The 10,303-nt window shown below is 40.4% G+C and overlaps 1 protein-coding gene across 1 annotated transcript; it reads right to left on the reverse strand.

Moving 5' to 3' along the window:
* Positions 1-5,627: 5,627 nt before the first annotated feature.
* On the reverse strand, positions 5,628-9,505 carry LOC308093625 (uncharacterized protein). Its single transcript, XM_080439957.1, has 6 exons — positions 9,339-9,505; positions 8,346-8,456; positions 8,071-8,157; positions 6,682-6,852; positions 6,479-6,605; positions 5,628-5,780 (listed from the first exon to the last, which is right to left on the reverse strand). Exons 4-6 carry the CDS (start codon positions 6,751-6,753, stop codon positions 5,677-5,679), a joined length of 303 nt encoding a protein of 100 aa, XP_080296083.1. The 5' UTR covers positions 6,754-6,852; positions 8,071-8,157; positions 8,346-8,456; positions 9,339-9,505; the 3' UTR covers positions 5,628-5,676.
* Between the last annotated feature and the right edge of the window lie 798 nt (positions 9,506-10,303).

Raw genomic sequence — 10,303 nt, forward strand, 5'->3', positions numbered from 1 at the left:
CCAAATGATTGCTCGGGTTGATTATGTCTGTAAGTCAGAGTACAAATGGAAGTTTCCATTGGGGTCCCACTGTCCAGAGATCAAAATGGTTTCAAATGGGGGTGCATGGGCTATTGCTTGATTGAATACTTTAACAGTTTGCAAATAGTAGGCTATAGTGGTTTTACAAATGGTGCTAATGTGAACAGGGCCAATATGTATCACATTTGACTTGCCAATATCTTTTAGATATAGCACACTTTTACTTTCCTTACAATAAATTATTCGTATTAAATTCACAATAAAAAAATATCAGTGCACAGTTTAAAGTGCTGGGTGCGTAACTATTGTGAATTCAATTTGAATAGTACTGCTTAATGACTACGCCACCTTTTGTAAAGAGGAATTTCCCCTATGTACACACTTTTTCCTTTTAGGCTTTCACAGGTTCGGGTCAATACTGGTAAGTTTTAGAATACTTTAGTTCGAGAACAACAACACTTGAAAATCCCATGAGGAACTGGACACAGAAACGGTTTGTATCAAAAAGGTAAGTACAGTTTATTGGGTCCCTAATACATTGGCATCTGCGCCTTAAAACCATTCAAAATAAACACTAATAAAAATACCTAACTACCTATGGCCTATAAATAAAACACAGCAATTAAACAACTATAAAATCAATTATAAAGTTGTGCAAAATACGCAAGGTTCACTTTATCAAAGGGGGTTTACTTTAGCAGGGGTTTGCAACAAATACTTTAAAAGTAAAGTGCGGTGCCAATAAAGTGCTTGGATACTCAACACGGTTTGTTCAAGGGGTTTATGTCGTATGTCCATATATGGGGGTGTATGGGAAGAGGATTCACTTCTTGGTGTTCTTTGTCTTCGTTCTCTCCGTCTGCAATTATAGAAACTTGGACCAGTTCATCTGTGCATTTACAGTATACAGCGTAGTGTTCAGTCAGTGGTTATACAGGGATTTAACGTTGCGTTGTTCGAATACTCACTCCCCAGCCAGGCTTTTACACCTGGCGCTGAGTTAGTTGCGCCTGCAACGTTTATCGCCACTTTCTCCGTTTCCTCGCTCCTTTTATGGTCTGGTCTCATATGGTCATCTCCTTTTATGGTCTGGTCCCGCTCGTCACTTCCTCCCCTTCGGTTCAATCGCTTCTACTACTACTACTACTACGAGGTATCTAGTTTTCTATATTTATGGTGACATTGGCCATGACCGTGTCCCTTGGGCGTGACCTCGTGGTCACCTAGAGCCAGTCAGTGTTCAAGGGCAAAATGGACTAAGGGACCGGGGGAAAACATTTGTAGATACAACACAGTGCAATTAAGGTTATACAGAAAAGATAAGATGATGGTTTAAGTGCACAATAATTATACATTAAGCATCAATAAAATAATTACAAAAAAATAAGAAACCCCGTTTCAACCTTGTCACACTAAAAGGATAACACAAAAAGCCCTAAGGGCTTGTTTCCATTGTGGTCCTGTGTAGTCAATTCATCGAGACATTTAACCCTCCTGCAGTGTTCACCTGTAAACTGAATCATCTTGGTTACATAAAAACCTTGTTCAGTCTTGAGTCTTATAGTATCAGACTTTTTATTATAACTTGATATGTTTGAGTCCATAACATGTCCCCATTACCGTTGAGCAATTTCAAATTGTTAAATGGGTCACACACAGACACAATATTTTAATTCCGTCACAGAATTGTATTGCTTTAAGTAACAACATGTCTAGTGGTGTGCTAGACTCAAGGAGAATGAAGAATCCAGTCCTGCTCAGTAACAATGTTGAATTATTACCATTTTGCGCTTGAGTAGAGAATGCAATGCCATACTCACTAGACACGGTTGTCATTTAATGACATACACACATATATGAGCAGTTCCCCCCCAAAACGATTTTCTATAAATTACACAACCCATAAAGCCTTGAATTCATGGACATTTGTTTGTTAATGTCGACAGGCGGAGTCTCCGCTACTGAGCAGCCACCCGATAATCAAATTATCGACTTAGAAAAAAATTCAAGGCTTCATGGGGTGTGTAATTGATAGAGAATAACTTATTTTTTGGGTTACTACCCATATTACATGAACACATGATGGGCTACCTGATACATTATGTCTAGTTGTGCTTCAGTGGATATTTGTGGATATTAGCAAGTTGAATTTAAAAAACCTTAACTACCAAATATGAATCTTGGCCAAATCTCCCCCCCCCCCCCCCCATTTTGTATACATTAAAATGTACTCATACTTTAAAAGTTACAATCACACAAATCACGTTTGATAACCCTATCCCAGAAAATAGCAGAGTATGTCACACAGAACTTAGGATTCTTCCGCACAGGAAGAATCAAAGTTCGGTGTGCAGCACCTACACGTAACAAACAAAGGAACCATTAACACATTCCATTCAGCTAGCCAGAAATTTTGCTGTAAACAAGCAAACCTGAGAGAGACTCATTTCCTGTACTAGGAAAACATTAGCCGCTACAATACTTAAAGTCAAGTGCATCACTGGGTTAATGACAACATCAGTCATAAAGGTACTCTTTGCATATAAAAATGCAAAAATAAAAGAAACAATTATTAAATGAACAAGCCAGATATGGTCTAGAGGATGCATAACACCAATATTATTGTTGCCAAATGGTGTGAATTGTCTGTTCATAAAATTAGTACCAGGTTTTCCAAAGGTGGCATATCTTTTTTTCCTGTTCATTTACCATAGCTTTGGTAAATGAACCTAAAGTGCAAAATGATGCCCACTGGAAAAAATGGTGCCCCCCGGGCGAAAGCTTTTGCCAAGAATGTTTTCATTAATCAAGAACGAAAGTCGGTGGTTCGAAGACGATCAGATACCGTCGTAGTTCCGACCATAAACGATGCAGACTCGCGATCCGGCTGCGTTATACCCATGACCCGCCGGGCAGCGCCCGGGAAACCAAAGTTTGACCCTACTGTACTTGTTAAAAGACTCATGGAGAAATCATGATGTCATCTCAATCACCTCAATCAGATCAGGATTGAATGGCAGCTTGCTCTCCGGCCACACCCAGCTGCTGGGGACTATTTAACCACACCTACTCTACTCATTCTGGTTCAGATCCTCACCACAAACAATCCACCCTGAAAACCTCCTGATCTACACTACTTTCACCCTGGAAACCTCCTGATCTTCACCAATTCACCCTTCTCCAAACCAGTCCATGTGTGCGTCTACTGAGCAAACGTAAGTCCTATGTTTGCAGTCGAGTGGGCCATCAATATGTTTGTTCTCCAACAAGCGCACATCAAGAGACAATGTGCCACAATGGCCTATTATGGACTGCACATAATGTTTGGGCTGTTGCTTGACCACTTGAACTAATCCACACCTTATTTGTTTATATAAGCAGTGCATTTAAGTTATGTTTATTCACTCTTGATTTATTGATTATGGAATATATCATGAATGGTTATCCTGCTTAAACTGTTTATTATAACTATCTTATTTGATGCATTCATTACATTATGAATTGATGATTATGAATGATTTCACCATGAATGATTTGACCATATGAATGATTTCATTATATATTGACAATATTGATTATTGTAGATCGGCTATTGATTATTATTTCTTATTGTAATACTTCTAACATTTGCTTCTTACACTGTCCCAAGGTACATAGAGGCGTAAAACGTTGACCCATACCGAGCGACAAAGTCAGAAATAAAAAAAGTGTCGTACCGGGACAAACAAGATATCCACGCGTGCGTCTCGGCAAGTTGAACAACATATCCAAACATTGGACTCTAAGTCCTTATCGTATTCAAGATATTAAGAGAACCGTATGTCTGAATACTGTATTTTATTGTGAAATAATACTGAAAGAGTTGTGAAATCCTTGTACCAATTTAAAGTACAGTAATTTGTTGTTATATCACAGAGGATGGTGTGATTTCACAGTAACATTCTGAATACTGTATTTTATTGTGAAATAATACTGAAAGAGTTGTGAAATCCTTGTACCATTTTTTGCGCGAAATCCCACAATGCATAGCGGTTCAAGTAATTAGTTGTGATATCACAGAGGATGTTGTGATTTCACAGTAACATTCTGAATACTGTATTTTATTGTGAAATAATACTGAAAGAGTTGTGAAATCCTTGTACCAATTAAAAGTACAGTAATTTGTTGTTATATCACAGAAGATGGTGTGATTTCACAGTAACTTTCTGAATACTCTGCAAATGTGTAAATATATAAAACAGTCAATAACCTAAAAATAACAGAGCAGAGTTCTGTATCTAAACAAACTCTTGTCTTTTTCCCCTCCAGCTGACCATGGCACTCATCAATTTCAAAGGCGTACAAACAAGTGTCCAACCCCTGGCTGCGATGGCCAGGGGAACACCCGAATCCCAACAATAAAAACCCACCGAGTGGCACAATGGTGCCCCCTGGCCGTACTAGCCCGGTACCCGGTACTAGCGGGTGGGGCCGGAGGAATTGCTCCACCCCGTGTACCAGTGGGCCCTCCTTCTCCAACCCTCCATCAGCATCACCATCACCAACAGGCCCCGCCCCCACCGCCCTCGGATCCCGCCATCACCCACAGGCGTACAAACAAATGTCCAACCCCTGGCTGCGATGGCCAGGGGAACACCCGAATCCCAACAATAAAAACCCACCGAGTGGCAAAATGGTGCCCCCTGGCCGTACTAGCCCGGTACCCGGTACTAGCGGGTGGGGCCGGAGGAATTGCTCCACCCCGTGTACCAGTGGGCCCTCCTTCTCCAACCCTCCATCAGCATCACCATCACCAACAGGCCCCGCCCCCACCGCCCTCGGATCCCGCCATCACCCACCCCCCGTCCAGCCCTCTGCCCTATTTATTATATGGGCCTAATATATATTACCTATTACCAGACAGGAATAACCATTGTCTTTAATTTTATGGTGTTATGTTTTTAATTTTGTGTTTTATGTTTTTAATTTTGTGTTTTATGTTTTTAATTTTATGGTAAATAATTAAACACCGTTTTAAACCTCTAGACTTGAAGTTGAACTTGGAATTATTTTAGCTATAGTGATGTCTCACCCTGGACGTGTGAATGGTTACACATCGCCATTTAGATGCACCGGTAGTTCGATCATTGACTTCCATTGTGGCTTCCGGGGCACTACACAAGCTTTGAGAGGTTCAAGGAAGACATGACGATGTGCCTTAAATCAGTGGACAGCGGATTTGGTCTCATTAAAAGCTGCAATCACTCTTTAATAGGTGATGTGATTTCCCTAGTGTGTAGGAAATGAGCTCCCGTTTCTCTCCCTCTCTCAGGTTTGCTTGTTTACAGCAGAATTTCCGTTTCGAAGTTTGGCAGAATACAAAGTTCTGTGACCTAAGGTGCCATTTACTGAGATTTCAAAAATAACTTTTAAAACATTGTAAGGAACACATAATACATATAACACATAATACAGAAAAAAATGGGGGGTTTGGCCAAGTTGTTTTACAAACAAAAAAAAAGAACTTACTATCCACAAATATCCACTGAAGCTGCAGGCAGTCCTGCAGGGTCAACATTGCCGCTGTTGTCGTCTCAGTGCCACCGGTCAGGAAGTGAACAAAGGCTTGGCTAAGACCCATAAGAGTAGGACATCCATGCAGGAAGGAATGGCCGATCATTCGTCCCGCCATGGTCCAAAGCTCACCGTCTGGAAGGATTGCGAAGGCCGAAAGGACAAGGTGATCTCACCATCAAAGAGCCTGGTCGAGGTTGTAGGTCCTTGGGGGAAAAAGAAATGTGATAATTACGACAAGAATTCTAAATGTATATTAAAGAAAGGATTTAGAAGGGCGTTTAAAAAGGCATTTTTAGAATCGGCCTCAGGTCTAAATGGGTTAAAGAAAATGTCAAAGCAACAAAGTCTAATACTTTTGACCAAACAGTCCAGGTCCTCACAATTAATTACTAACATGATGAACAGGTTGATGCCTTGCATGGTTTCTTCCGCCATCGTTGAGTGAATGTACTGCACATTGTAAAGCGCTTTGGACATTCCTTTAAAAAGGCGCTAAATAAAGTGTACCCTTTATCAAGATAGTTTGCAGTTAGGTGTTTTTTTTTTATCTATACATTTAAAAAAAAATGCATTCACTATCATTTTAGATAAAACACAAACTCAAGCATGCATAATGTACAGTATTGCATACACTGTAGTGGTTCTCAAAATGAGGTTACTTGAGGGAGTCCCAAATGGACACTTACAGGTCTGTAACTCTGAGTGTACAACACCGTCAGAGTTCTGGTGGACCTTGAAATATAAAGGTTTGAGAAACCTTTATACCACCGGTTCCAATGATTCCGTAGCCCAACAGTGATAATCAACTTTATCCACTTGAAACGTTGTACAGCTAGCAGAAATGAACAAATATATTTTTGAATACCAGAACAGTGTCTATCATATGGGTGACATTACTTACTGCATGCATGAGGAGGTTTTGAAAGAGCCAGTCGGTTGCTTGGTGTTGGTCCTTGGAAGTCCCAGGCCAGGCACAGATTCAGGACTCGTGTTCTCTCGTCTTCTGACAGTTCTCTGTCACTGGACAGCTGTAAGATAGAAGGTGGTTACATACTCCATCTGTCCAAAATGTAACACTTTGTGTTGAAAACAGTCATTACTCACCAGCTCAATTGTCTCCCGGTGGTCACCGGTCAGGAAGTGAATAAAGGATTGGCTAAGACCTGCAAGGTCCATGCAGGAAGGAATGGCCGATCATTCGTCCCGCCATGGTCAAAAGCTCACCGTCTACTCTACAAGCATTGCGGAGGCTGAAGGGACAAGGAATTGTAGGTCCTTGGAGAAAAAAAAAAGAAATGTTGGGGGGGGGGTTAAAGGAGAGTGCCGGTCATTTTAGGTTGTATGTTTGATGTGTCGCTAATCACTCACCAACATACAAAGGAAAGTTGAATATTTCAGATCTGCCCCTGTTGTCCATTCTGCAGACCCCTTGCAGCGGCATAATGGGAGACGTGTGTAAGAGTGAAAATCATCTATTTTAACAGATGCTACGTCTTTTTTTTCTCTCCTACTACTCATCGTGGAGTCTCATGATACTCAAACATGCGCTGAATGTCCCGCATGAGCTACCGCTAATGCAGAACGACATGAGGCTGGTTGCTTGTTTCTCTCACAAAATCTGGCACACGCCAGGTTCAAGGGGTCTGCAGAATGGACAACAGGGGCAGATCTGGAAATATTCAACGTTCCTTTGTATGTTGGCGAGTGATTAGCGACACATCAAACATACAACCTAAAATGACCGGCACTCTCCTTTAATTATGACAACTCTTAATGTAAACCCATTTAGGCCGGGAACCCCTATTCGTTGTTATACCGTTCAATCCCATTTTGAATTAAAAAGTTTCAGAAAACTAAGGTCAGGATTTAGAAGGCGTTTTTAGAATCGAGCTCAGGTCTAAATGGGTTAAGGTAGGGTAAGTGATTTTCTTTGGTTAAAATAAGTGTTAAATAGCTCTATATTCTGATAGTACTCATTGCTATAGAGTGTTTGTTCAGTAAAAGGAGTCTCCTTGTCTCTCCAGCTCTTTATAAAACAGAAAATGCATTTTCGTTTCAGTTTCATTTCCAATTTTATCCAATCAGGATAGAGAACTCAATCAGGATATAGATTAAACAAGTGAAATTGGAAGTGATGACACTAAGAAATGAGCAAGCAAAATTGGAACTGGAACACTATAAAAATGAAGCTTAAAAATGGGTACTTTCTCCTGATTGGCTGAGATTTTGACACCTACCGGAAAATGTATTTTCTGTTTATTAAAGAGCTGGAGAGACGGGGAGACTCCTGTTACAGAACAATAACACTCTATAGCAATGATTACTATCAGAATATAGTGCTTTAACCTTTTAACAAAATACTTTTTGTTTTAACCCAAAAATATCACTTACCCTACCTTTAAGTAAATGTGTCAACACACACACACAAGTCTAATTTTGAAAACTCTACTGTTGACTGAAAAACAGTCCAGAGCCACACATGTTATTACTAACCTTGGCTTAGCTGGAATTAATTTCTCAGTTTCTTCATCATCAGTGAGAAGGTGTATCTGGTCACCTCTAGTCCAACAGCAATTTCACCTACAAATTGTGGGGGGGGGTGTAAGTGTAAGTAATAAACTGCACTACAGATAGAACCACTATTGACTTCATTCAATCGTGTGCAGTACAATAACATTACTTCAGAACTGTGCCCAGCGGTCATGCTTGATATTTAGCATTGTAACGAGCAAATATTTAAAGCACTTAGAAGCCTGAATATTGCTTACCTGGGTCCTCCCTCACATCAATGCGCAGAGTCAGTGCATTTTCATTTCTGATGAGCAGCTGTCGTTTGAATCTCTGATAGGCTTTTTGTGGGTCAAGTTCAGCTTCCCAGACTAAAAATCAGAAATCAACAAGTCATCAAATAAGGCAATTAGTCTAAACCCAAAAATGTTTTAACTATGAACTGTCAACTTGCTTAATCCTGTCAAACCCCTCATTTATTTTAGGTGCATTATATACTGAATGGTCCATAGACAGTAAAGTGGGTGGATGCTTTATCAAATGACATGTGCTACAATGAAGCGGTCAACTATGTAAGGTGAACGGAAATGTCTTGAGTAACAAATTTGGCTACAAGAAATCAAGACAATCATTAACTGGTAAAATAGCCATTATTCCACAATTTCTCATATTTTGCCTAGAAAGAAAAAAAGGATCTGAAAAGTAAGCAATGCAGCCCTACCCCAGCATTGTTGTTGATGTCCCATCAACACTAATATCCTAGTATTGTTCTATATCAGATTTCTTATATACAAACACAACACTTTTTTCTAAAACATGGCTAGCATGATCATTAACTGTGTGGTTGCCCAATATATCACTCATATGGTTGCCCAATATATCACATTTCTACCAATTCAAACAGGTTGACTCAGTGGACAGGGCAGTGCAATGAATGACAGTGGTCATTTCGACATTTTATGACCCACACTTTTGTAGCCAATACATACGTCATTTCAGTACACCCCCACCCATACGCATGTTCAACCACTTTAAACCTGGCATCCCTTTTTTGGGGATTTCATTATACTAGGAGAGTAATTCAAAATAACCTCTAAAAAAAATAGACATACATATCCTCAGTTTTTATCCTTCAGTGTGCGAGCCCTTCTGTGTTTATGGACTACACACACACGCGCGTGCGTGCGTGTGATATATATCAAAATATTTGTGACAATGGGGTTTTAAGAGGTTAATGCTCCCTGAGGACTCACCTTTGCATCTGTTCTTCCTCTCGACTACCTTCCCTGCTTGCAGGACGTTGGTATAGGGACCAGTGGTTGCTCGAGCCCTTATAGTGGTACTGGGTGACCCATTCCTGGGAACTTCTGATGATCATTTCCAGCAGGTTTCTTGCTGCAGCCTCCACCTCTGGTGTCAAGAAGTTCTGTTTTAATTGAAAAAAAACATTACAAGTTGAAATATGGAACCCGCTTTATTCCCGACAGCAACGACATGATGCTAACGTTATAAATATCTTTTAAAAGAAACCTTTTAATTTCATAGCCAACAGAACTAGTATCAGACAACTTGGGAATTCCAGCCAAAGTCGACTTAAATACTTAGCCTAAAATGTTTTTCATAGTTTGAACATAATGGGGACATCAATAGATGCCTAATCTCTCAAGAACAGATTCTGCTCTGCGTTTGAATCTGTCGGTAGCCGTGTTGACAACCCGTGCGCATTGGTTTCAAGTGGGCGTGCTATCAGATCAGGAAGCAGGCCACGCTTTACCCAATCAAATGTCGTGGGCGGGATTTACGTGTGTGCCGTTCCTTCCCCACTAGAAACAAGCCGAAACTCATTTAACAATAGCGTCCTCGAAACCGACAAGACCACGGAAAGTTAGTAACATTTTAAATTGCTCCATCATAGAAACAAGTGGGCTTATAACCAAAACAATCCATGTTCTTTGGGAGAATTGGTGTTAGTGTTCAGTGGAGAAATATTGTTAGTGGGAATGAAAACATAGTCGCACCACCGGAAGTGGAGCTCTGAAGGCAGACCAAAACCCCAGTTTCCTTGCGCACGGGCAGAGCCAAGTGAATGAGTAAACAGCAGCGGGCGCCGTTTTTCCTTTTTATTTGGTGATGGGTTCCCAGATTGATAGATGCCAAAATCCATTTTTGTATTTTTACATCCAAAGTCCCTCAATACTAAAAGAATATGCCGCAAACT

This window comes from Gymnoscopelus braueri, assembly GCF_963280865.1.
Source record: "Gymnoscopelus braueri genome assembly, chromosome: 2".
Classification (NCBI taxonomy): domain Eukaryota; kingdom Metazoa; phylum Chordata; class Actinopteri; order Myctophiformes; family Myctophidae; genus Gymnoscopelus; species Gymnoscopelus braueri.